Here is a 27,139-nt window from a genome sequence, read left to right as displayed (position 1 = left end):
GCTTCACTGGTGTCACCATAGCTGTGCTGTGCCTAGAACCATATTACCAAAACCATCATATACATTGTGTATTTTACAGCTCTGGGTCAAATGGTGAATAGCTGAGATAACAAATAAATTAAGTAGTTCATCAGTGGGAAGACAAGAGCCTGCATCATGGTCCAGGTGGCAAGCACTGGCAGCTGATCCAGTGCTTCAGTCAGGCTTCGTAACCTCTGCTGAACTCAGTGCTTTGATAATAGTATTTCTTCCACCCTGCTGAAAGCTGGTGAGAAAGCACTGACCCCTTTGTGAACCTCACAGGCTCCATATGCCAAGGCCTGAACTGCCACCCAGATACCAGTGAGGTCAAAGAGCTGGAGGAAGATGATGTGCAAAGCATCCTCTGGAAAATACACCAGCTTTCACCTCCTTCCTCCACCCTGGCCCGGGCCTGTGGAGATGCTTATGATCAGGGCAGGGTTTCTGTGTGAATGTTGGAAGTGAGGTTGGGCCCACCTAAATTTGTGCTCTTGCTTGATGTGCTGACGTTAAACTTGATAGCAGAGGATTTCCATTCTCTTCTGTGTCTTATGCTCTGTACAAGAATGCACCTGGCAGTTCTGAGCTACATGCTGCTTTTCTAGCCCCCCTTCCCTGCTAGCTTATTCCTCTCTCTAAAATAATTTAAGCCAGACTTAGCTTCTTGATGTCTTACCTCATGCATGCAAAAAGCACACGCACTCTCAGTAAAAATTCGTGTTAGTCTTCTGTTCTCTCCTTTCCTACTTTTTGGGCTGTGAAGAGATTAAGTGTCTTAGCACAGAGCATTATAAGGTTATGTTAATTGGAATAGCCAGTAGCCTGAAGTAATAAGTAGGTAGGATTTTGTGGGTTAATGTACACATTTATAGCAGGCTACAAAGGCTCTGCAACAAGGGCCCAGTCCTTCATTGCATATTTGTTGTATTTGCTTATTAGGGGCTTTTTTGTGCATAAGACATGCTATCGTCTTGAGCAGGTCACACTTCATGCAGATAAACATTTTGATCATATGTACAATTAATGTACTGTAAGTGTGTCTTTCAAAGTACAAGTTCACACGTCAATTACCAAAAGACTCTTGATGTAAAACACGCTGTAAGCAGGACAGTGGGCTGAAAATGTGATTTTACAATGCTGGGGAAGAAACCTTTGCTTTGGAGTGCATTGTAATTAAGGAAAACAGTTGTATTCCTTACCACTCTTTGCTGTGTAGATGATGTATCTTGTAACCTGTGTCTGCCTCTTGCTTTTGTGCTGCCTTCTCAGGTTATTTTGTACGACCACAAGTTAGACTTGATGTTCTTTTTAGTCTGTATCTCTGGTCCAATATATCAGTGCTCCATGGTATGAACCTCATTGTGTTAAATATGGAGTTTGCAAAAAAGTGAAACATACTGAAATACCTTTGTCTTTTCTTCTTCAGGATAATAAAGTTTTGAACAGTGCCTGCCCGAGAAGTGTGATGAGAAATGGCTTTAGGAAACAATACCCAGAGAAGTTATTCCATCATCCCCTGCTTCATCTTTGTTGAGGTGAGTGCAGTGTTCAGTTGTCAAGCCTACACAGGAGGCAGCTCTGCCCCGCAGGAATTAAGTAAGTCATTTGTTGGCCACTTTGTTTGTAAAGAAGAATGCTTTCTTCCTTGGTAACATGAATATCCATCTTCATACTCAGTGCCATCAAAACCCCCTGAAAACAGCCCTGCATGAGTTAGCTAGATCTTAGGTACAAGCATGCAAGAACAAGTAGATGCTGTGTTTTCAAGACTTGCCTCTACCAGATTTGCCAGCTAGTCCTGTGGTATTTGGTAGATTATGGGCAGTAGTTGCAGGTGTAGGTCAGCAGCAGGTCATTGCTCATCTTCCCATTTTTCCTCAGACTTGTATCCATCTTGCTGTTGCACAAGGACTAGACCTTGTTTAAGGAAATGTCTGCTCTCACAGTCTAATGGTTCATAGACTTAAGAAGCAACACTCAGCTCTGGTTTCAGTTCAGGTGGAACATAAAATTTAGATGAGGCCTGCATATCCTTTAGGTATGAAGAAGCTTGGCTAGCACAAGGGCTGTGAGTTGACTAGCAATGAAGTTATAGGAGTGGTTGTTCCCACAGTGGAGTATGGCTCCATATCTTTGTTCAGGGTAGTTTATTTTGGTTTTTTGTTTTTTAAATTGGCTTATTATTTTACTCTGTACAAATTGCTTTTTTTGTGGTGCTTCTTTTACTTACCCTAATACTGCTAGACTGACCAAAATCATTATCCAAATCAATGAATGTTCTGCTGGTGCTTATAAGGCTGGGATGGTTTTCCAGGCAAGGGGGGCAACTCCAGGTTTCCAAGGAGGATGAAAGCTTCCATCAAATTCAGATGGTGAAAAGGAGATAACTGCCTGTGACTGACCATCTTCAGAGCCACCTGTCTGATGTAGGTTGGATACAGTACTCACTCTTTGGCCCAAATTATGAGGCAACTTGTGCACTTCCACAAGAGAAGCACTAAGAACAGTCAAAAGAGTAATTGTAATTCTGGGTGTTGCGTAAGACTTAGGCCATTTTCACTGAAATCTTGGAAAGGTTTCAATGTGCTGCAGCAGCATGTGTAATGGGCACTGTGAATGGTTGCTTTCCAGAGCTCCCGAGCACTGACCTTTCCCCAGGGACATGGGAAAAGCATGCAGTGGTATCCAGGACCTCTCTAACCCTTATTCACCTGGAGTCCCCTCTTCAAAGCATCTTCTCTAGCCAGGAGATACAGTTCCTTTATATGCACTCTCTGCTTTCTGTCCTACCAGCTTAGCTCTCAAAACACAGTCAGTTGATCACTGGGTGCTTAATCTAATGTAAGTGGAAGTTGTCCTTTTGACTTGAATGGGCCTTCCTTGCAGGAGGAATCTGACTGGTTGGAAGATGAGGACAGAGGTAAAGCATAATAAAACCACTAGTAAAGCTTGGCATAGGGGCTTCCCAGCTGCAGCTATGGCAGACACCAGTGTGAGAAGGTGGCTGAGCCTTGCAGTGCTTCACAGGGATTTGTCACCGACATAATGTCCAGCTTTCTGGGGAATCTCTGCTCCCTGGGGAAACTGAGGGGCTGTTCTTACTGAGACAATGGGTCACTGCTTTATTCCATCAGCTAGACAAAGAAAGGTTAAAAATGGGGAAAAACAGCAATAAGCTGAGAAGAAACCCAATAAACACCGTCAGGAATGAGATGTCTCAAATTTATTGCTTAAACAAGCAGCTGTGAAGACTTTTAGTCCTCTAAATGTATGAATGATGAGCCTGGTTCACAGCTTATGACAGAGATATAAATTGTCCTTCCTGCAGACAAGACTGACATGAATATAAGAATAAATCTTTTTAACGGAGGAAGAGAAAAGAGTTTTTTGCCCTGTAAGTGTACTTTCCTTGTCCTTTCATATACTTGCCTTGCTGATTAAAACACAATTTTAAATTAAAAATCAGTCAAAAGCAGAGAGGTAGTGTCTGAAAAGATGTTCTCTCTGCTACACTTGATGAAAACATGTATTTCTTCCCCTCTTTGTCCCCACTGTAGATTTTTAATGTGGCACTAGTGGAACTGCAAATTCATAGACTTATGTCAGGCATTGTAGCATTAAACAACAGGAAATCTAATTTCCTGCTGGGAATGCAGAGATGATTGATAGTAGCCATTCGGTCTAAAAAGTCCCTGTAAATCTTGAGGCACACTGAAGGTGTTTTTCTTTTCCTACTGCCATGCTTCTGAGACTAAGGGAAGTGCTTTTTAGATTAACGACCCCAGACACCAAGCCCTGTGCTGGATTGCCTGGGTTAGGGTGGGCCCTATTTTTGTAGCTTTGAAGCAACCATGAGAATTGATTAGCTGTGAGACACCTTGCTGCAGTTGGTAAAGGTGCATGCAGGACAGCTAAAACTGTTGCATGCTTTCCTGATAAGATTTTGCTATGCAAAAACAATCTAGCAGCAGACATGTTAGATGATCATGAGTAGGAAAAGAGGTGGTCAGTAAATATTATCATAGGCCTGTTCCCCAGAATGTGCTGCCTCCCCCACTGTCGTCCATGGAATGTGGTCCTGTGATTAAAAGTTTTGAGATATTTGCTCTTAAGAAAAAAATGCTGAGCCTTGACTTTCATGTCAGATGCCCTTCCAGTAGATATTTGCTCACTGCCCAGTATGCAGTGTGCATTCAAAGAAGTGATGGCAGTGGTGGAAACAAGGTGTCACAAACAGTTTGGACATTTTAAATACCATTATGCTTCAGTCTGTGCAAATGTGACAGTTATAATTTCAGCAGTTATTGGCATTACCATTTTTTTCCATTTCATTTTCCTTCCACTGAACTAACTTGTAGCAGTTAGTTATTATGAAACCTGACCTGAAGATGAATGGCTTATTATAAAAACTTAAAACCTGTGCCTGAGTCTACAAATTCCTTTTTATGTTCAAAATATGAACTTTTTAATAATACAGAGATAGCACATGGTGTCTAATCTGTAATGACAGAAATGTTAAATCAACATTTTCAGTCCCTAATTAGAAACACAATGTCACATTATGAGTAGATTTAAAGGCTAAATAGGGAATCATTAAACTAATTTTTAGCCACTTATCAAATCTGAGTCCCTCTCCCAAATAATGCAGGCAGCCTTCTAGATGGTTCTTTATTGTATTATAAGAGGTATCATTACAGTCTGGCATTTGTCACCAAATGTCTATGAAGATTTGGTATATTACATTTTGTTAAACACAGAAGCAATTAATTAGGATGTACAGGAGACTAACATTCTCCTTTCCCTGCCTCCCTTTGCAGCATCGCTTGCAGCCAGCATCAGTGAAAGGAGCCTTTAGGAGGCTGTTGCCTGGCCTTGGTTTACATGTAAGAGGTTGCAACAAGATGAGACCAATTTTATTCCTCATTCAGCTGACATGTGCCGCTGCTTTGAGCAGTGTATGGACTGTTGAGAACCTGGTCCAGGAGGACTGATGCTGTTAGCTGCTGACAATTGTTAAATAGAAGTGCAAAGAGCAGGATGCCCTACTCCAGTAGCTTCCAGAGCTGTTTGGAGACAGTGATTGACCCACAACATGCAGCAAAGGCTGTAGAGCTCCTAGTTGTTGCTATGCCCTGGATTTTTCCCAGCAAATGCAAATAGTGCACAGCAGCCTGTTTGGGGATTTTTTGATGGACAGGACTGGTCACTAAAGTGGTCTTACGGATTGTAGGCAAGCATGAGAGAAAGTGGGAGAAGCAGCATCTGGGATGACAGGAAAAAAATTTATCACATATTCTTCCTTTTTCTTGTACTTTTGACTTATGGTGGCATGTGTTGCCAAAACAGTTTGTGGAGCATCTCCTCTCTCCTTCACCTGCTGGGACATGCATGACAGAGTGCTGTCAGAAACATCTTTAATGATGCTTCAGCACAGCTGTCTCATTATTTTGCAACCCCACTCTGCAAGGTTTGATCCAAGGAGTGCTATGTTACATCCTTCCATGTAACATCCACATGTGTACTGGTTGAAGGTGAGGAAAAGTAAAATCACAACTGGCAAAGGTGTGTTTTGTACACAGTGGCCCAATTTTCTGCAGGCAGTTGTCAGAACAACTAAGCTCCCTCAGATCTAGGCAACGTCAGGTGTAGAAGTGGGTGAAGTGCAACGCCTGGTGAATCCCAGTTCTCTTCCTAGGAGACTGGTGAGCTACCCTGACGTCTTGATCTAGCAGTGCTGTCCACATGCTGTGGTCTTTCTGTCTTTCTTCATCCCATTCTGAGTGTTAGCTTTCTAGGATGAAACTTATGCTAGGGTGGTGTAGAAGAGACGAGAACAGTGTGGTTTTGAATTTGGTGGGTCAAAGTGATTATACTTGCTTTTGCAGCGTATTTGACATTTATCATTAGTGACAGGAAGTGTAATGCTATGTGATAATTGCATTTTCTAATAGATGCTCAAAGCATAGTTGCATACTATGAGTAAACAGCATCCCCACAACTATCTGTGACTTCAGGGGGAAGGCATGCGAACAACCTTTGAGCCATTGTGTCTGTTCGAATGGTGGTTTTTAAAGAAGCAACAAGCAAGCAACACTTCCTCTTTTTCCTGCAAAGAAAACCCTCTCGTCTCTTCTGAGTCAACAGCAGTTAGGACTATAATGGCTCTCTAGAAAATAAAAAGAGAAATTTATTCTGGAATTTCTGCTGATGCAGCGCTTTCTACTTCCTTTTTCCTCCTCCTCCTCACGCTGCAGGTCCTGGTTTGAGGGCTTGAGTTGTTTCAGGGTGTGAGTTGCCTAAGGATTTATTTTCAAGTACAGATACTTCTAAAGGAGTCAGGCACATCTGAGGTGTGTCTTTGCACAGGAAAACACTGCAGTTTTCTGGCACCAGATTTAATTAAGTTGTCTTAAACTGATCAAAGAGTTACTGAATACCAAGTGACTTTAATATGACTGATGTATGTGCCACATTGTGCTTTATTGTGGATTATTGTAATCCTGACATTGACAAGGTAGTAGGGGCAGACTCAAATAAGCAACACCATTAAAACTTAGAACATTGGACATCTTTCAAATTCTGTAATCTAAAGATCCTACTTTTTCACGCTAAATCCATTATTCTGCCCTCAGGAAAGCTTTTGCAGGCAGAGTGGAAACTGTTTCTTCTTGACAACTCGATATATAGTGCATTGCAAAGAACTGAAGATTTTGTAAGAAAAATCTCTTCCCCCCCGCCATGAATAAAATGAAAAATGATGCAAAACACAAAGCTCTAGTCTTATGTCTGTTCTGATGCAAACTTTGATTTGCAGTGTAGGTGTGCTACAGCCTCACAGGATCTCTGTTTCTACAATCAGTGGGGTAAATTTTCCATTACTTTTTGCTATTTTAGACTGTAATTTAGATTGAATCATCTTCAAATACCAGTTCAAACATAATTTTAAAAAAAGTTTCAACTTACAGAAGCACAGAAGTAAAGCATTCTTCTTTGTCCGCCTGCCTGCATTTTCCTGCCAGTATTTCACGTAGTCAAGCGAACAGCTGAACTACTCTTTACCAGGAAAATTTCTGCAATACTGAAATCATTTTTGTAAGTGAGACAAGTGCCTCTTGAACTCCTGTTTGTCATCAGCATTACAGCAGGCTTTAGGGACCTATGAAAAATAAGTGAATTTAGAACAGTCATGACATACATGGCACTTTTTTAATTCTAATTTTTTGTCTAGGTGTTCTGAAAACTCAACAGATTTTGCACATTTGGGTGTACTGGCTGGTGCCCAGTGTTTGGGGAGTGTGAAATGTCTTTTTCTGTGTGCTGTGGTTCTCAAAGCAACATTTGTAAGAGGCATTCAATGTATTGGGAGTGACTTTCTTTTTGTGTTTCTTTAAAGAATAGTCACATCTCTCCTAAGAAAAACTTGCTGATTGCATTAGAGCTTTAATGATGTGATTAAAATTGCGTAAAGGACATAGGGTCATAGGATCACAGTTTTGGATATTCAAAATAGAGGTTTTAATTTTGGCAGGGTAATGTCCGGTTCTCCTAGAAAATGCCAAAAAATTCCAGGCAGATTTTAATATAAACATTAACTAAAAGTCATCCCAAGTTGAACTGTCTTCCGGATAGTTGAAAAGTTCAGTAGCTTTGTTCCGTAGCAGTATCCAGTATACACCATGTGGGGCTTTTTGATTTTGTTTCCTGCTGAGGCAGAAAAGGATTTTCCAGCGGTTTGTGTGTGCCAGCTCAATCCTTTCCCTTGCTGTAGGTGTCTTGCACATAGCTATTTAAAGCTCTGTGCCTTGTTTCTCTGTCTGTGCCGTGCAAGCAGTAGTGCTATGCTGCTCCACTGGGATGCTGTGAGGACAGAATGCCCTGAGGGACATGTCATGTGCTGGTGTTGTGTAAACTGCCTGTCATTAGATCCTCTAGTTAGACCGACTGTGTGAATTGGTGGTGACAGATGCTGTGCAAATTCGGAGGAGCTCGTCTTGTAGCAGGGTGATGTTTCTGCATAATCCCCATGCTTCAGTCACTTCTGTTTCTTGGGATTCATTGTTTCTTATTTTATTCACTCAGCATATGCATCCGTTTCTCTTGTTGCTCTTTCTAAATGTCTCTTTATGTTCCCCATTTGCCAGTCATTCCTATTGTTTGCTTTCTTTGTCTCTCCACCACTTACCCCCTTTGTTCCAGATGACTGGATAACTCCATGTTGTGAAATTGGCTTAATCTCAGTGAATAGGTGTCTCCTGAACGTTGGATTAGTTTTGCTGAATTGCTAGGCAGTTTTTGTATTACCTTACTATAAACTGAAACTTAATTTTTTGAAACGATAGTCCTTCTAGGTGCTTCAAAATTAGGCGAAGAGCACAGAAAATTTGTGACCAAAATGGGCACTGTGGAAAAAAGCAGATTATTATTTGATTCTCTTTAGCTTCCTGAGGACATCTTAAAATTAACGTTAAGGGACTGTCCAACAGGGATTAGCTGCTTTACTGCATTTTTCTTTAAAAATATAAATGAAAGAAGGATTGTATTTGTTATTAAAGGACAGAGCCAATTCGATATAGAATTCATATATTTATTGAGAATAGCAAGCAAGCAGCGCTGGGCGGCCGGGGAGTCAGCGCTCCACCTGCGGCTCGCGACTTCCTGTTATAGTTACATTCCTTTTATACAGTTCATGTACCCCTTTCTTGTGAGTCTCCGCCTTGTCCCGCTTCCTCTTTCTTCACTCGTGTAGGTTTGTTGCTGGGCAGATTCGGTCGATCTTCTCAAGGGGGAATGTCTTGTGATATATAGAAGTGTAGTGGTGACAGAGTTAACCTCCTTATCTGGTAAATTATAGCCGTTGCCCTTTTCCCGTGACCTTTATGCAATATTTAAGTAAGCCTTGCTCTTTTACATAAAGCGTTTGTTCAATCACTATATGTCCCTTCCCCCTTCCCGACTGGTATGTAAGCCTTATTGTCTTCTTTTAATTTTTAACACGAATTACACAATGTCGGGGAACGATTTGGTTCCCTGTCGATTACATATTGTTGCTTGCAGACACATGAAGCCTATTTTGTATCCTCCCTCTTTATCCTGAAAATTTCCCATCACAAATAATCCCTTTGACAGCCCGAATAACAGCACCAATGAATTTGGTGCAATTTTCAAGGAAGAGATTAAAAATACCAAAAATTCTTTGTCTTTATGAATAATACAAAAATGCATTTGGTAGTAGAGAAAAATGTTGTGAACATACTGCTTTTTCTGTTTCACTGTGCCCTGAAACTAGCAAACACTTTTGAGATTTACTGCAATTTATAATATGTTGGTCTATATAACCAGGTTCCTAAGAGAAGGAATTGTGGGGTTTTTTAATTACACAGCAGTTACGGAGATTGAATTTGCTTTATGTAGAAATGCATTTTGCCAATTTGTGAGTTAAAAAACCCCATAGCTTTAGCAGAAAAACTAGTAATGAGAATTGATTGTGTAGAGATTTTAAGAAAACTGGTTATAAAACCAGGCACCATTCATGCAAGTTTTCTGTATTATATGTGCAGAACTCTACAAGCCATGTTTGAAGCCTTCTAAGATGGAAGGTATTTCCAGCAACAACAGGGTAACTTTAATTAGGCTTAAAAAAGATGGCAGTGTGAAAATACATGACGCAATATGTAACATGGGCAGCTATCTCCTGTGGGAACAGAGTGATATAATCAGTGAAAACTACTGCTGAATTTTTCTCTCCTTTCTTTTCAGAAGTATACTTAGATTTTTATTTTTCTTGCAGATTGTGGTAGAGCAGTTGATGTGTTACTTTTTTTTTGTTTATTTGCATACTTCAAAGACCTGAAGGGTTTTCATGTTTTCTCTTCCAAGCACACAATGTTGAGCTGTTTATTTGCTCAGATACATGAAAATTTGGAGACCATTGCAGGTGCAGTGCATTATCATATTATTGATTCCTCTGTGACACAGTTGCACCATTTCCTCTGGTCAACATCTGAGAACATACATTTTTTCCTTGGTCTGTAGGAATATCCCTCGGTTTATTTAGCATGATACTTAATTTGCATAAGTTACATAAAGTTTTAAAAAGGGTGAAAAGGAATTAATAGGGACTCACAAATCCATACTAAGTAACCCTAAATACAACAATCAAGCCTTCCCAGAACTCATCGGTAGGAAAGATCTGAGAAACGTCAGACCAAAGTAAGATGCTTAAAGCTATTTTGCAATATCAAACCCATTCAAACTTTTTGACAATGGTTTTGACATTAGGAGAATTTTCAAAAATGAAATAGGTCTCTTTAAGCATCATGTCCAATTTTATCAGGCTTGCAAAGAACTTGATTTATGGCTCCTGACCAGCCAACCCAGACATTGAAAAGGAGGGGTTTGTTTTAGCAATGTTAGAAGGGTGAAGTCATAAAGATCAGTCTTACAGCAAACAGATTCGTACAAGCAATTTAGCTTTGAAAGAATATTGTCTTTTTCTGCGCTCTAGAAATTCCAACAGAGTTTAAAGACCAGCTTTAGGAATCAGTCTGCCAAGTCTTGTCCTTCCTCTACAAACCTAAGGTATTGCACCAACCTGGAATTTCCCCAAGCTGTTGACAGAACATTTTGGTGCCTTTGTGTGGGAAGCAAATAGTTTTTAAATTGTGGTTATCCTCTCCCTCCAAAGCACAAATGGATAATCCAGTTACCAGCACCTGAGTAACACAAAATAAATAAAGCTATGTCAGGACCCACGCAGAAGAGGGTGAGCGACTCAGATTCACAAATCCCCAGCAGCATGGACTAATGTGAGACAACTGTCAAGGTCCGTATACAAACATTTATTAGATTCGCACAGTGATTAATATATGTCTTAAACTAGGTTTTCTGATAATTGGTTAGGTATATGACAAATTACGGCAAGTGGTAAGGTACGCCTTGCGTTACTTAACAACTCTTAAGAGGGGAGAGAGAGAGAGAGAGAGATCACCAGTCCTGGTTCCAGCGTTGGTCCAGCCAACGGGGGGGATTCGTAACATCGCTCTTCTGTGGAATTCCACACACTTTCCTTCTTCTTTCTTCCCTTCTTTTTTTTTCTCCTTATCTTAGCGGCACCTATCTTCCCCCGTTATGGTCGCTGCATCAGTACGACCAGCTCTCCTGCTACAGTGGCAGTTTCGTCTCAGGTTCTCCCCCCTTTCCCCAGGTGAAGTGTAGTGTGATTGGGTTGAGAGGGGAATGCTGTAGTCACGTATGTTTAGCAAGTTCTCTGTAATCTTCATTAGCATATGCAGGGGTGTCAACTTTAATATGCATTTCGCGGATAATGAGGCAAAGGTGACTCCTCGGACATGATGGTCCCGAAAACAGAGGGTTAACAAGCTTCACAACTTGCACCAGGGCAGAACCATCCTGTCTCCACAGGGCTTCCTCCCCCAGCCCCATCCTTTGCTATTCCTCCCACATGGGTCAAGTGTCAGCCTTATCAGTTCATTGAGCACCAGGCCTGCGTTATTCAGTGAGCCTCTGCCCGTCCCCCGTCCATCGTGTCGTGTCCCGTCCCCCCCCCCGTCCCCCCCGCATCTTTACCGACTTTTTTCTCTCGCCATTGTACGTGCTTCCCTCAGGCTGCTTCTCTCAATCTTTGTTTCGGGAGTTAAAAGCCGTCTCTTTCAAGCTATTATGAATACAGCAGAACGTGGCAACAAATAAAATAAAATACAGCTTTCTGGAGAAATTATACTGTATGTTTCCATATTTCTAACTCACTTGGCTCATGCACCTCAGGTTTCATGATTTATTTCGTGATTTCTGGGGCAGTCTGAAGGAGCCCTGCAACTTCCCCTGAGTCCATCGCCTCATCCCAGCATTTTAGCAGTAAAAATTTTTTCTCTGATATTTCCTTATAGTCATACTGCACTTCAGTGGTGTATTTCACCAGGAATTTCTGTGAGGTGTTGGATATAGTACAAGTAGTTCTCAGATCACATTCCTAAAGTCAGATCATATACTCTCTTACACAGATAATGTTGTATCTGTCATATATTTGTTCACAGCTGTGAACTCAGTGGGACTGTTGAAGAGACTGTATGAAAATTAATCATATGCAGATGTGTTTGCAGGAAATATGTGAGAGAGTGCTATTGCTGGGAATCAATGTTTTGAAAGTTGTTATATCTTGTGCACATGATGCTAAATGGGCACTCAAGTCTTAACACACATTAATTCATTACTCAAGATGAAGATTGCTTACAACAATGATTAAGAGATTGACCCTCAGTTTCAGAGTTATGAGTCTTCATGGATTATCTTTCAGCTTGATGCCATGCCTAAAATCATACTTCTGATTCAGAAGTTTGGGCTTTGTAAGATTTAGTATATCTGTATAAATATACAATGATAAATTGTGTTAGCTATTCCAGGAACACACAAGTTTTAAGTTAAAGAGTCAGGAATAAAGATGCATCTTCGTCTTGGAACAGAGTGATTTAATGGTCAAGATTTCTATTGCAGATAGATTTTTAGAAATGGTTGTTAGATGAATGATTAATCAATATTTTACTAAGCACATAGTCGATTTTTAAGGAGTTGTACACAGTTCAAGAAACCAAATGGCCGTTCATAATGGTCTGTAACTCTTACTTTTGGGTGATGTGTTTACAGCACCCACTGGGATTAAGATCTGCATCAGACTAGACATACCTGTGGCTAGCTGTGGTCTCTAGCGGCCTTGCAGCAGAGAGTCTGCATGTTTGCAGAGGGTCGGTGCAAAAAGCCAGGCTGTTTTGCCCAGAAGTTTTAAACATTCTCCAAAATCTTGCTATACACTTCTTTCTCATGTCACTTACTTTACGACCTGATCATATAAGCAGATGAATGGGAGAACCCATGTAATAGGACACGTGAGGGATAGGCTTTTACGAGTTTAAAATAAGTTTGAATCATTTATTAACTTCTTATAATTCTACAGCATTATTAATTTCTTATGATTCTACAGTAATTATTGATGTAGTCTACCAAAAATATGCTGCAATAAGATTAAAGCAGTTTGGAAATAATGATGCAATTATTACTGGAGTTACTGTCAGTTTTGTTACGACTTCAGTAGAGTGAATTCTATAATTTAAAGGATAGCTACAGTTGGTCATGTAATTGCTGAATTATCCCTGTGTTTCCTTCTCCCAGCTATTAAATTCTGCATGTCTATCCTAAAAATCAATAGTCTATTGTTCATCATGACTTAATGGCTTATTTCTGGAGTGTAGACTTTGCATACCTGGAAGGAGCTATAATAATAATAATAAATCAATAGTTGTTATATACGTTATGAAAACACAGAAATTTAGTGTGTGATTATTTTGTGCAGATGTACAACATTATTGAATTAATACTGCTTTTATTTAGTTTAAACCATGTATAACAGTCTATTTGATTTTTCAAGACTGAGTTTTGCATGCTTCATGGAGTGAATGAGGTTTGGCCTTTAAATCTCTCAAAATAGCTTGTGATACTTTGTTTTTTGTAGTGGAACTATTGATCGAATTTCCATTTGATTTATTGTAGTTGTTAATCAACACTGCATTTTTGATAAAATTATAGCAAAATATGTGTAAATGTACTTCATAAATGTAATCTAGTTTCATTGCCTGACTAATATGAGATGCCAGTTATAATGGAGTCAATTAACCTTTCAAATAGATTGGATAGCAGATTACACTTTTATTAGTTTTATAGTTGTGCTAATCTTTGACTTGGAGCTGGTTAAATCAGTAGTCATCAGGGATCTTTATGATCTTATTTAAACCAGCCAAAACAAAAATCAGTGCAGCTCTGTTATGGTGGTAGGAAACATACTGAAACTCTCTAACTAATGAAATTGTGGGAACAGAATGCTTTATACACTGTTGGTTTCATACCAGCATTGGTTTACCATGATGAGTTTCAGGCTTTTCATTCTTATTGAAAATGTCATTCTGTAGAATGAAAGGAGTAAAACAGTTTGGGACTTTGAAAAAACTTGGGGCAGATGTGATTTGAACAAGAAAGGCAGCCAGGGTCATCCAAGTGAGTAAGAGACTTAAGTCTATACTTCTTTGAGTTAAAAGAAAGGTCATAGACTTACAGAATAATTTAGGTGGGAAGGGATCTCTGAAGGTCTCTAGGTACAGCATGGCACAGAACAGTGGCAGCTGCATTAAGTTCCTCTGGGCCTTGTCCAGTTGAGTTTTCCTGTTACCTTACTAGGTGACCTGTTTAGTTTTTGAGTATCCTCATAGGAAGAACACTTGTCCTAATATTCTTTCTGATGAAGTGATGTAACCTGATGTGAAGGAGAAAAAATCTAGGCCCAATGGCAGTGAAAAGAGAAGGTAGGATGCAACAAAAAAAGAAGATGGGTAATGGAAAGCAGTAAAGGAATGAATCATGTAAAAGAAACTCCTGAATTTTAGAGCTATGTGCAGCTGGAACCTTAAGACCAATTTTGTCTGCCCAGCCCCTTTTCTTGCAATAATTTCACCAAGGTATTTGCATGCCCATTATGAAAATGTGTGTTGATTACCAATAGTCAGTGAGTTGATTTGCCATAACAAATAGCAGGTGAGTATTTCTACGGTTTTGACAGGTCTAATGTTGAAAAGAATGGTATCTTTAAGTGAAAGGGACAAAAATGAGCACCAGAAGCTAAGGATTTTGTGAAAGTTTTCAAACCCCAAGTTTTCCCTTCTTCCCTACCCTGCATTCACAATTGTGTAGCAAGACAATTACAGATTCTGAAATATGAAGTCATTATGAGGTCAAAATGAGGTCATTATTAATTTTTTAATATGACTGCCTACCAGTGATGAAGAGTTGTACAAAAGGATTGGCTCAGACACAACATGAGACTTGCAAGCAGCAGATGAGATTCAAAGCGATAAGGTGATTGTTTTTTTAAAAGCCTCCTGTTCAGTTGGGAAAATGTTGGAGGCAAATAAAATGGATTTTATAATGCATTATACATAGTAATAAGACTGTGTCCATTTAGGTGAAGTAAAATGTCTTTGATAGTTTTCTACTTAATTTAAAACATTGTCTCTATTTGATTCTTACAGTTGGTCTAGGAGTCCTGCAATCTTGATATCAAAAGATAGTTTATTTTGGCAGCAACTACTGCATTCATCAATGTCTAATGACTGCAAACCTGCACTACTCTATTAAATAACATTGGTCTGAACACGCAGGCAAGTTTTATGAATTTTAATGAATGCTTTTCTATTAATGACAAAGATTCAGAGCTCCAGCTGCCTCCAAGGTTGTCAACTTAGAGAAAGCCTTTATGCCTGGAAGAAATAGGCAACAAAACAAGCATCTAAGAAGGTGATAATGTCAGTGTTGTTAGAGTAAGACTAGATCTGATTTTCTGTCTTCTACAGATGGTTTTGGAATGATGAATTCTGGACTGCCTTGGTACCAAGGGACTTGGTGACTTTTACTGGACACAGCAGTGCAGCGCAAGGGTATTGGAACACAAAATACCTAAATACAGAACACGTCAGGAAGTTTCCATCAGAAAACATTATTTGGAACTGAGTTTTTAATGTACTTTTTAATTTGGTGTATTCACTGAAACTCTGGTAGTAGATACCATTTTGTCCCACTAGCTCACTTATGAGGCAACTAAAGATCCTGGATTTCTAAGATTCACTGCTGTGGCACAGCTTGATACAAAACACATAAATTTATCCAAGTCTGTGCCTGCCAAGGCATTGTCACCTTTAAGACTTCTCCAAGATGTCGAAGACTAACAGGAAGGTTAGGGAGCTGCAGTTTGCGTTTGTGTCGCATGGCTCCTGCTTCTAGGAGAGGACCCCTCTGCAAGTCTAGAGACTTGGTTTCTTGACATTATTAGGAAAAGCAAACTGGGCAGGTAGGCTTGCAGGGTCTGTGGCTTTGAGAGATTTTATGGTCTGAGGCAGATCAACTGCTTAGAGATACCAACAAAGAGTCTTGTAGGCCCTTCAGTCAGAGAAAGATCCGGAAGACATAGCATTTCAGAAGAACCGTGTAGCCTGGAAGCTTCAAAGTTGAAAGGTATCTCCCAGTAAAATATTTTTTTGTTTTGAAATTAAATTTGCAGATTTTGCTTTTCAGCATGCTCTGCTCCAATAGGATTTGAGTTAGGATGTAGAGTGGCATCAGCAAGCAGATCTATCTGAAGCTGTGAGGCACCAGCAGTGCAAAAAGACGTGCTGCACTGTAAAGCAAAGGCAGGACAACAGGGAGCCACTGTGCCTCTGTACGTGTGCTGAGGGGATGGGGTACCTGCAAGACCTTCAACACATGGGTCCTGCAGTGCTTTCCCTATGGTATTTTCACTTGTCTGCTGTCCTTATGTGAAAATCAAACAGACAGCAAGGCTGATCACATGCCTGTGCTGATCATTGTCTTGTAACCTTCTCTGCACTTCTCTGTTAATGCTAATTACTCTGTGATTTGTTTGTGTAGTGCCACTGGAGAGCTTACTGTCTAAAGACATCAAAGTGCTTCACAGCTATTAAGAGGATACTGAGCTGATTTAGAAAAGAGGAAAAGAGCTGCATTGTCCCCAACCCAAGCAACCCTTGGACCCAGGAGGATGACATCTTTCACCAATAGAATATAAGGCAGTTGTGAGCCAGACCAAAAGCCTGTCTTGGCAGCAGGGCTCTGAACATCTGTGGTAAGCAGGAGATAGCTAGGAAAGGGTATAAATTAGGACTATTGTATAGTGACTATCTCTGACATGGTGTTGGTACTTCCCCTGGTCAAACGGAGTGTCGCTGTATTTAATAGCTTGTGATAGACTTTTCTTCCAGGTTCTTTTTACAGTTGCTTTTTGAGCCCTTGTAAATTGCTAGCACCCATAATTCCTATGTCAGGGAGTTTTACAGGTTACCTATGCTATCTATATTTTTTTTATGTGACCCAATAGCTTCACTTAGTGTCCTACATCTAACACTTGAAAAGACTGCAATCTTTCCCTGTTTCCCTGTGCCTCTATACCAGACACAGCCGTTTGCACAGCAGTTGCTGGGCTCTGCTTTGAGACTTTCTTGATCTTCTGGGAAATTCTTCTGGGATGATCAGTGGAGTCCCGGGAACCCTTAGAGGAACGTTAGGGTGCCAGTGAGGACAGCTAGACGAGCCTGTAGCTGCTAGCAAGCTCCAGCAGCTTCTAGCAAGCTCTGCCTGTTGCTCCAGATTGAAGGGGGCTCTGAGCTTGTAAATCTTGAGTCTTAATCAAGGAGAGTCAAGCACTTTTCCAGCAGGTACTAGGCAGAGGCCTCTGTAAGTCCTGGCCCAGAGCACAGCCCTTGGAGCCAGCTGCTTGTACAGCATTTTGCATAGAAGGGAACCAGTAACTCTGCTCACACCAGCACCCCTGTCCTCAGTTATGATAATGATGTACCACAGGATCTGGTCCCCATCAGCCACTGGAGCAATTTTCCCTGTAACAGCAGAGGCCTTGACTGGCGCATGGAGCTGCAGAAGGAGGATGCAGCTTTGCAGGTCTCAGGCTGCAGATGCACCTGGGGCCTCTTGCTGTGGCTGGGGCAATGGGAATGGCCTTTTGGCCAGCAGGAGGGTTCTTCTAATTGAGAATCTGTGTCACCAACTACATGAGCTGTGGGAGCAAGTCAGCAGGCCGCACAGCATCAGAGATGACAAGAAGGGGATCAACCAGCTCCTCTCTGAGACCCCACAGCTTCCAAAGCCAGAACCTTCAAATGCAGCACGGGGACAGGCAAAGTCTCTGTGTATCAGGTTGGAAAGTGGAAACTCCCATGATGGTGAAGGCTGGAGGCTGGTGACTTCTGGCCCTGGGGGTGAAGTCCCTTGCTCCCCATGCAGATCTGCAACTATGAAATAGTTTCAGTGCCGTGGCAGCTCCCTGGCTGAGAGCTCTGTCCAGTGAAGCACTTAAGCCAGCTGAACCTGAACCATGTGGCAAGAGGAAATGGTGAGTGATGGTGTTGGTAGACTCCCTACTTGTGGGGAATGAAGGCCCCTGTCTGCCAACCTGACCTGCTGTCTGGAGAATTTTGCTGCTTGCTAGGGCCTCAGGGGTGGGATGTTGTGGAAAGACTGTTTCAGTCCTCAGACGATTACTCCCTGCTGCTCTTCCACCTGGACGCCAATGATACTGTCAGGAGTTACCTGGGAAATATCAAGAGTGACTACATGGCTCTGGGTGCAATGGTCGAGGACATGAGAGGCCAGTCAGTGGTCTCCTTGATACTGCCAGTGAGGAGGAGGAAGGCCTGAAGAGGACTAGATGGATCCTGTGGGTCAACAGTTGGTTGCACAGCTGATGTCAGCAGCTGGGATTGGCTTCTGTGACCATGGAACCCTCTTTGAGGATCAAGACTGCTTGGAAGGGGATCAAATGGAGCACAAGCATCTTTGCCAACAGGCTGGCCAACCTGGAGAGGAGAGCTTAAACTAACAGTGATGGGGCAGGGGTGGGGAGATAATGACCAACAAATATGAGTAAGCAAAGCAGCAGATTGGAAGGACCAGTGAAGGACCGGGACTGAACAAAGGGCTCAGCATGATGTGAAGAGGAGGGACACTAATCAACAAAAGAGCAGTGAAGTATGATCCCACCAAACATAAGCACATATTTAAGGAAGTGACAGGGAAAGCTCTCAAGTCATTTTTGGGAAATCAGCACAACTGCATGCTTCTCTGTCATGCCACATTTAATAGCTTGTGACTTGGATTCATGGATTCCCCTGTGAGAGAATCAGATCCCACACACAAACACACACACACACTCTCACTTTGGATTCTTGGATTCCCCTATGAGAGAATCAGATCCCACACACAAACACACACACACACTCTCACTTAGGATTAATTATAAGCTTTAGTCAGCAAGTGAGAACTGTTACATACCAGTACTGATTCTTGAACCTCTGATCTCAGTCAACATCCTCTCCATTCTGCAGAAAAAAGTAGTTTTTTCTAGCAGCAGGAGGCATCCCTGACTGTTGGTGGTAATGGGAGCCCCTCCAGTCCACCCATCAGCAGCCTGTTCCCAGCAAAAAGAGTTAACAAAGCAAGCTCATATTTATAGCTGGTTTCTCAGCAGGCCATGCAGGTCATACCATTAACAGGTTTTCCTTGTCTAGCTTATTGGCAAGTGTTCTTTGACCAGCAAGTGGCAGTTTATTGTTGGATTCAATGTTTCAGCTTGAGACCAGCTTTCACAGTTGCTTAGTTTGGGCAACACTCAAGACCAGGGTTGCACGTTGTAGCTTTGACAACATTCAAGACTAGGGACTGATGCATGGTCACACTCTCTGAAGTTCCTGTACACTAATGCACACACTGTGGGAAGGAAATCAGAGGAATTGTAGATCTGCGTGCATTTGCAGGACTATGGGTGTCACAGTGATGGGGTGGAATAGCTCACACGACTGGAGTGTTGCCATGGATAGACAGGCTTTTTCAGGAAGGACAGGCTGGGACAGCAAGAAAGGAGAGTTGCCCTTTATATAAGGGAGCAGCTGGGACACATGGAGCTCTGCCTTGGGATGGGTGATGAGCCAGCTGAGAGCTTGTGAGTCGGAATTAGCTGATAGACTGAAACACGTGACATTGTTGTAGGTGTCTGCTATAGACCATCTGATTAGGAAGCAGTAGATGAGAGGTTCAGACAACCGGAAGAAGACTCACTTTCACAGACCTGGTCCTCGTGCAGCACTTCAGCCACCTTGATATTTGCTGGAGGACAACACAGCAGAGCCCAAGCAATCCAGGAGGTTTCTGGAATGCATTGATGGGAACTTCCTAACATGGGTGATCAAGTTGCTGATGTAAGATGCTCTACTAGACTACATGCTTACAAACAAGGTAGAATTTATCTAGGATCTGAAGGTCAGGGATGCAAACGTCAGGGACATCCTTGGCAGCCATGCCCATGAGATGGTGGAGTTTAGGATTGTGAGAAGAGGGAGCAAGGCAAAAAGTAGGATCACATACCTAGATTTCAGGAGAGCAGACTTTGGCCTGCTCAAGTAACTGCTGGGAAGAATCCCATGGGATACAGCCCTGCAGAGAAGAGGCATCCAGCAGAGCTGGTTCATTTCCAAGGATTACTGCCTCTAAGCTCAAGATTAGTTCATTCTGATGAGCAGGAAATCAAGCAAAGGCAGCAGGAGGTCTGCATGGATGAACAAGGAGCTCCTGACTAACCTCAGATGCAAAAAGGAAGTACAAAAGAGCAGCAGGGACAGGTGACCCAGGAGGAATACAGAGGCACTGTCTGAGCATGCAGGAGTGGGGTAAGAAAAGCCAAAGCCCACATGGAGTTGAATCAGATGAGTAATATGAAGGGCAACAAGAAGGTTTCTTTCTACAGGTGTATCAGCAGCAAAAGGAAGATTAGGGAAAATTTGGGCCCACTCCTAAATGTGTTAGGGAGCCTGGTGACAAAGAACACAGAAAAGTTTGAGAGGTACTCAGTGCCTTCCATGCCTCAGTAGGGCTGGCCTGCAGGAATCCCAGGCCCTTTAGACTGGTGGGAAAATCTGGATCAAGTAAGCCACCCTCAGTGGGGGAGGATCAGGTTAGGTAACATTTAAACAAACTGGACAGACACAAGTCCAGGGACCCCAACAGGATGCACATGCGGGAATTGGCTGGTGTCACTGCAAGCCACTCTCGAGTATCTTTGAAAGGTCATGATGATAGGGTGAGGTTTTTGAGGACTGTAAAAAAATAAATGTCACTCCTATCTTCAAGAAAGGGAAGAAGGATGATCCAGGGAACTACAGGCTGATCAGTGTCTCCTCGGTCCTTGCTAAGGCAATGGAACAACTAATCCTGGAGACCATTTCTAAACAAATGAAGGACAAGAAAGTGATTTGGAGTATTCGGCATGATTACTGATCTCCTCATTGTGACGGGGGAAGGGCCTGGGGATGCTGGTGGACAAGTTGAACATGATACAGCAATGTGCCATTGCAGCAAAGGCGGCCAACAACCTCCTGGGTTGCATTGGGAGGAGCATTGCCAGCAGGTCAGCAGAGATCATCCTTCCTCTCTGCTCAGTACTGGTGAGATACATCTGGAGAGCTGTGCTGGACTCCCCAGTACAAGAGAGATTCTTTGTGGTACGCAGTGAAAGGCTGAGAGGATGTGGGCACAGACTGAAACAGGAAATGGCATTTAACAAATAAAAAGCTTTCTTCCTTTGAGGGTGATTGAACACCAGGACAGGTGGTGCAGAGAGGTTGTGGAGTCTCTGTCGTAGAAGATATTTAAAACCCAACTGGACTTGACAACCTGCTGTAGCTGACGCTGCTTTGGGCCAGGACGTCGGATTAAATGATCTCCAGAGATGCATGTCAACCCCAGCAGTTCTGTGAACTACAGATGGCAGCCTGGCACCTTCTTCAGACATGTTTGTAGCTGGTGGCTCCATATAACTGTTCTCTCATTCGCCAGGTCTCCTTAATGCTGAGATAACTACTGTAACACATGGGTTGTAAGGGGAGCTGTATATTTCAGTTTTACAGATGGGGAAACCGAGGCGCAGAGTGACTTGTCTACAGTTATTCCTTTGGCTAGGGTCAGGATCTCAGCATCTGCATATGAAGTCTTTTATCCTGACTTTTGCTTCAGTCTGAGACGTGACTGTATCACATGTGTCTGAGAAAACCCAGGTGCATTTCAGTAGCTGCTAGTTGAATACTCACGTCTTCTCTTTGTAAGTCTTTGCTTTCTTTAATGGCCTTGAACTATCAACAGAATTTTTCATAGCTAAAGAAAATACTTTTTTCTTAGAACTAAACATTTATCAAGTTATAGCTCCATCACACCAGCACAACATTTTAAAATATATTTTAGTAATAAATAAATGCAGTCATCTGTAAAGCTGCTGTCTCTGAAACACAATTACTCAGCCTTTCTCTTTCTTCTTTTCCTCAGCAGGTAGCAGAATAGGAATATTGAAGCATTAGTCATTTAAAAATATGATGAAGTGTTTTTATGCATATGGGAGAAGGAGAGGGATTAAACAGACGCTTAAAATGTGTCAGTGCCATGCCACTGTAGGAAAGAAAGGGAGAATATTAGAGAGACTGCTGCAAGAAGTAGTTAATAATAATAAAAGAAGAACTTGGCAGCAGGGCGAAGAACTGAAAATTGTCATTTGTTGTAATTGATGAAACTATCAGAGCATCATTTATGAACGAAAGGAACAGTCCAGGCACACACAAGTGAGCACTCACTGACAGCAAGGAGAGTAGAGATCTGAATGCCTATGAAAATCTTCCTAATGGAACAGTAGTTTGAGCACAGCAAAAGAGCAATAAAATGTGCTCCTTTTTGCTATGTGCCTGGGTGGCTGTCTTGTAGAGTTAACTACCAGTGTGGAGGAGGGAGAGCCCCTGCTGTGGAAAGACAGCTGTGGCAAAGGATCTGACTGCAGCCTCTTGTCTCTGCGTACACCTTTAACTGCTGCGAAATTATTTGCCCATTTCTAACCCCAAACACCTACCCAGACCACTTCCATAAATAATGAAGCTTTCAGAGAAAGGTCTGGCTGTTAACGCCTTTCAAAATCAATGGCAACATGACCATTTGTTTCAAAGGCAGCAGAAAGGGGCCCAAGAATGTAGTGTCTAGGTGTTTGGCTTCTCTGAGGCTTTACATTTACCATCAGATTTTCTGGGTTGAGAAATATTGTAGAACAATAGCTCTGTCTAAGAACAAAATGTAAGTTATTGCTCTTCTTCGAAACCTCACAGCTCTCCAACTTGCCAGTCTACCTCCAGTGTTCACTAAAATATAAATGTGGGTATATGTACTGATTTGCTTTGGAGTTAGGCTTCATTTCTACTCACATTTGAATTGCCCAAAGCAACATCTTTTAAGAACCTGACAGGATTGGTTTCTGATTGAGATTCTCTCCTAACAGGCAGATTGATGACCAGAACAAAAGAGATGAAAGTATGGGCAAAAATGTCTAAGGAGAGAGCAGATTTGGAAAGTATTCTCAGTGTGAGAAAGGTGAGAGGATGGGCTCTCTGTAGAGCTGCCCTTCCTAACCATGCACAGTTACTCTATGACTTTATTGTAAGGTTTCCCTCCCTGGAGGGGTGCTTCCATGAGCCTGCAAGGCAGGGATGCTGGGGAGTGGAAAACAGCTTCCCCTTCTTTTGGCCAGATACGATCCCAGCAGCTTTTAGATCTCAGCCTGATGGGGAGCTTTTTTATAGCTTCTTTGGTCTTCCTGGAAGAGTAATGTGTGGATGAGGCAATGGTCTGTGGACCCCATGGCAGCTGTCTGCAAGAAGGTAGCTCCTTTCTTCCAAGTAACAGGCCAGGAATGATTTTCAGGAAAAGAAGGATGCATGGGGTACAAGAATAAACAACTATTCGTTGGGAGGAGAGTATGTACTACTGTGTAGGCTATTCTGCTGTAGCATACCTTGGCATTTGTCTAGAGGTCCAGGTGGGCAAAAGTCCCCTCTTGACTATGTTTTCCCTTGAACTTCCCTCAAATGTGTTGCTAGAAATGTCACCCACTCCATCATTAATGCTTAAGTCCCCAATCTGAAAACAAGCATAGGGAAAGTAAAGATTGTGTTTTGGTGTGGTTTGGTTTTCACTTTCTTCAGATCTTTCTTCCTTTGTATTTTGCTTTATCCTAGTTCTCCTTTTCATCTGATTCTCCCACTGTCAGTCCCTTCAATCTTCAGAAAAATGCTTCCTTTTCAACCTGCAAGGACACATCAGAAATCAAAATGTACCTCTGCATGTCTCAGTGAACAGCTTTGCTTAAAGATACCACATGAAGATACCACAGAGCAATCATGAAAAACATACTGAAAAGATATATTAGTCTGTAGTGCCAGAATCCTGTGTCTTGTCAGGATCTGTTGCTCCTTGTCATTTGAGGAATAGATTTTCCTGACAGCTTCTATATAAGTGAAAACAGTCATTAGATTAAAATGCCTTTAGAGTGCATGACAGATTTAACAGCTTTTATGAGCCATTTCTACAGTGAAATACCATCAGTCAGTGAACCATTCTCAGGGTTGTATAGCAACTTGGAAGTTGTTTTAGCCAAAGGCAGCATTTCAACTTTCCAGGGTAGTCCTTGAATTGGATACTTCTGGAGCACACAGCCTTACACAAATAAAACACGTGTGTGTGCCAATCAAATCCATATTTTGCATGGAATGACCATGGTACATAAAAACTAAATAAACTTCAATTTTGTGTTTTGGTTACTGAAATTAGGTAGATAATTAATTATGACAAGATTTTGCAGTATTTCTAGGGCACTGGGTGACTCATGTCAGCATAGTCCAGGTTAAGAACTGCTGTCAAAAAGAATCAAACTCAAAACAGCCCTTTCACAGAAGAACACATCTTGTTTCAAGTTGGAAGGACAAATTCAACACCAAATTCTCATTAAACTTTCTGGAGTTGCTCTGAGTTTTAGAAGGCTTTCATTAGTTTGCTATATTGCAATATTTAAGTATTCCAACAAGTTTCATGAATTCAGATATTTCTGAGGCTGAAACAGACCATTAGGTAGATCCAGAATGATCTCCAGTGAAAAGCAAGCTGCAGAACTTTATCCAGACAACCTTTTCTTGATTACAAGGTCTTGTTCATGACTAAAGCACCTCTTTCTTAAAAACGTCTCACATGGTGTGAAAATGTCATGAGAAGACAACTGTCTGTCCTGTCCTGTCCCGTCTACCCCCAGTGTATACCTCATTTGGGTACTTGTGCATCACCTGAGCCCGTGTGCTGCTGTAGCTGATTTCTGTAGTCATAAGAGTGTTGTTAGGCTTTATTGCACTGCAGAATGCTCTTTGTATTACAGTCAATTGTCAAATCTGCCCTAAGCTCAGGGAAGACAGACTTAACTCCATTATGAGGGGGATAACTGGGGGAAGATCTGCTCCCCAGATACATATCCAGTGCCTGGACTCACTCCCCAGGGAGCAGTTTAGTGTAGTGAGTGCTGAGATACTGGACCTACTGAAGCCTCATAAAACATGCCCTCCATCGGGAGGCTGGGATAGGACATAGATTAGGAGGGAGAAGCCTTGGTTGGCTCAGTGCTAGAGGTTGATTTATTGTATTTTAGAACAGAATCTCATTTTTTAGAGGAGCAAACACTGAATCCTTTGAAGCACAATTTGGAGAACAGTTCTTTGAGGATGTCCTGGCAGACTGTTTTCTATTTTCTAACCCTCCTATGAGCAGTTTCATGAGATGCAAAGAACTCAGACTGGACTTAAAAGAATCAGCAACAAATGTTCCAAGTATTCCAACCAAACAAGTTCTTCCAAAGCACCTGTTTCTAGCAGTGGCTCATTGTATGATGCTTGAAACATAAAAGTTTTTATTAATGTGTTAGATGCTGGATTTCGTGGAGTCAATAAGAGCTCCCTTAAGAAGTCCTGACGATGATCCCAGGATTTTGTACTGTTTGTTTTGGGCAAGCCTTAGATATGCAGGATAACAAGTCCTGGAGTGTAACTCATTTTCGCTCAGTTCCAAGTGGTATATGTATCTGCGACCTCAATATCTCTCTCTTTCCTCTCTCTCTCTTATTGCAACAGCAAGTCTTTAAACTTGCGGAAACCTGTATAGGGCTGCTTTGAAAAAAAAGTGCCTGTTCTTGTCATTGGAGGTGCTATGTAGGCATTATTGGTGCTGGTACATGCCTGAACACTAAAAAGTTCAGTGATGTTCTCTTCATTTGAAAAAAAGAAAAGAAAAGAAAAAAGAAAAGAAAAGAAAAGAAGAGAAAAGAAAAGAAATTAAAAGAGAAAAGAAAAGAAAAGAAAAGAAAAGAAAAGAAAAGAAAAGAAAAGAAAAGAAAAGAAAAGAAAAGAAAAGAAAAGAAAAGAAAAGATGCCCTTGGCTGCTTCTAATTTAATATCAGAGTAGTCAAAATATATCTATACTCTGCTTCTGTTGCTAAAAAAAGTCATTCAGAACAGATGCCATTTTAACACAGCCTTTTTCTCCTAAGAAAATCACTTACTCTCTGCCATAGTTTGTTGATCATTTTAAGGTGTTAAGTGCTGGAAGCAGCAGTTTCCTGGCTGTGTGCCATTTGGAACTGGATAGAGCATTAATGCCACCTGCTAAAAAGCTTCATGGGACCTGCTCAAGGGAAAATATATACTGTACTTGGGGCCTGGAGGTTTTAATAACACTTGGTAATAGTGATAACATTCTTCACGTACAAAATAAAAATAAAAATTAAAGAATTTGATACATTCTCCCTCTTGACAGATGGAAGTTTAATTCTCTTCTCCCCTTGCTTGTATAAATCTCATCCTGACATTTATCAGGAAGGCTATCAGACTCAATATTGCTCCATGTTTCTGGGGTCTTAAAGGAAAACTATAGTACAAGCATCAGATTTTGCTAAGAGAGGAATCTTAACTTTCACACACAGAAGATAGCTGCCAATTTCACAGAAGTTGAGAAGGCCTTTATTACTACAGCTGTTTGAGGAGCACATTTTGTTTTACTCTTGCTTAACTGGGTTTTGCCATAACAAAGGCAGCAGGTTGCATGTCCGTGAGGAATATATGTTACGTGAATTACAGGATGTGTATATGAGAGACAGAAAAAGTGTGGGACATACCATGATGTCCCAGATACTGGAGCCAAAGCTAGAGGGTCTGGACCTGAAAGCAAGACCTAAGTAATTTTAGAGAGTAGTTTGCCACTGTAGCAGACAAACAGCTTAATGATCCACATTCTTAATGTAAGTGTCATCTGAATATTGCTTAAGGTCCCAATGTTACTGTGTATTTAAAACTGTTCTTCATTATTCTTAAAAATTCCACTCCTGAAGTCAGGTGATGATGTGACAATCTCAACTTTAGCTTAAAAACATCAGCTAAATTTCCAGCTTTTTATTGTGGGGAAAAAATCTCCAGTGCTAGCCCAAGGAATGTAATTCCTGTCAAAATATTAAATTAATGGCTCTTTATGCTACACATATGGACATACTGTGGATTATTGTAAATGACACATAGTTTTTAATACAGGAAGACCAGACCAGATTCAGTAACTTTTATGCTAACAGTGAACAAAGTAAGAACGA

At 41.4% G+C, this 27,139-nt stretch overlaps 1 protein-coding gene across 1 annotated transcript in view; it reads left to right on the top strand.

The window, feature by feature from the left end:
* The window catches only part of PLPPR1 (phospholipid phosphatase related 1), a 135,709-nt gene that overhangs the window by 61,465 nt on the left and 47,105 nt on the right, over positions 1 to 27,139 (top strand). The window contains exon 2 of the mRNA XM_030003749.1: positions 1,448 to 1,556. Within this exon, the coding sequence (XP_029859609.1) occupies positions 1,494 to 1,556 (63 nt within the window). The 5' untranslated portion in view covers positions 1,448 to 1,493. The remainder of the gene's footprint in view (positions 1 to 1,447; positions 1,557 to 27,139) is intronic.

This window comes from Aquila chrysaetos, chromosome Z, assembly GCF_900496995.4.
Source record: "Aquila chrysaetos chrysaetos chromosome Z, bAquChr1.4, whole genome shotgun sequence".
Taxonomy (NCBI): Eukaryota; Metazoa; Chordata; class Aves; order Accipitriformes; family Accipitridae; genus Aquila; species Aquila chrysaetos.
Note: the sequence above shows the minus strand (reverse complement) of the source record. Positions and strands in the feature narration are given on the sequence as shown.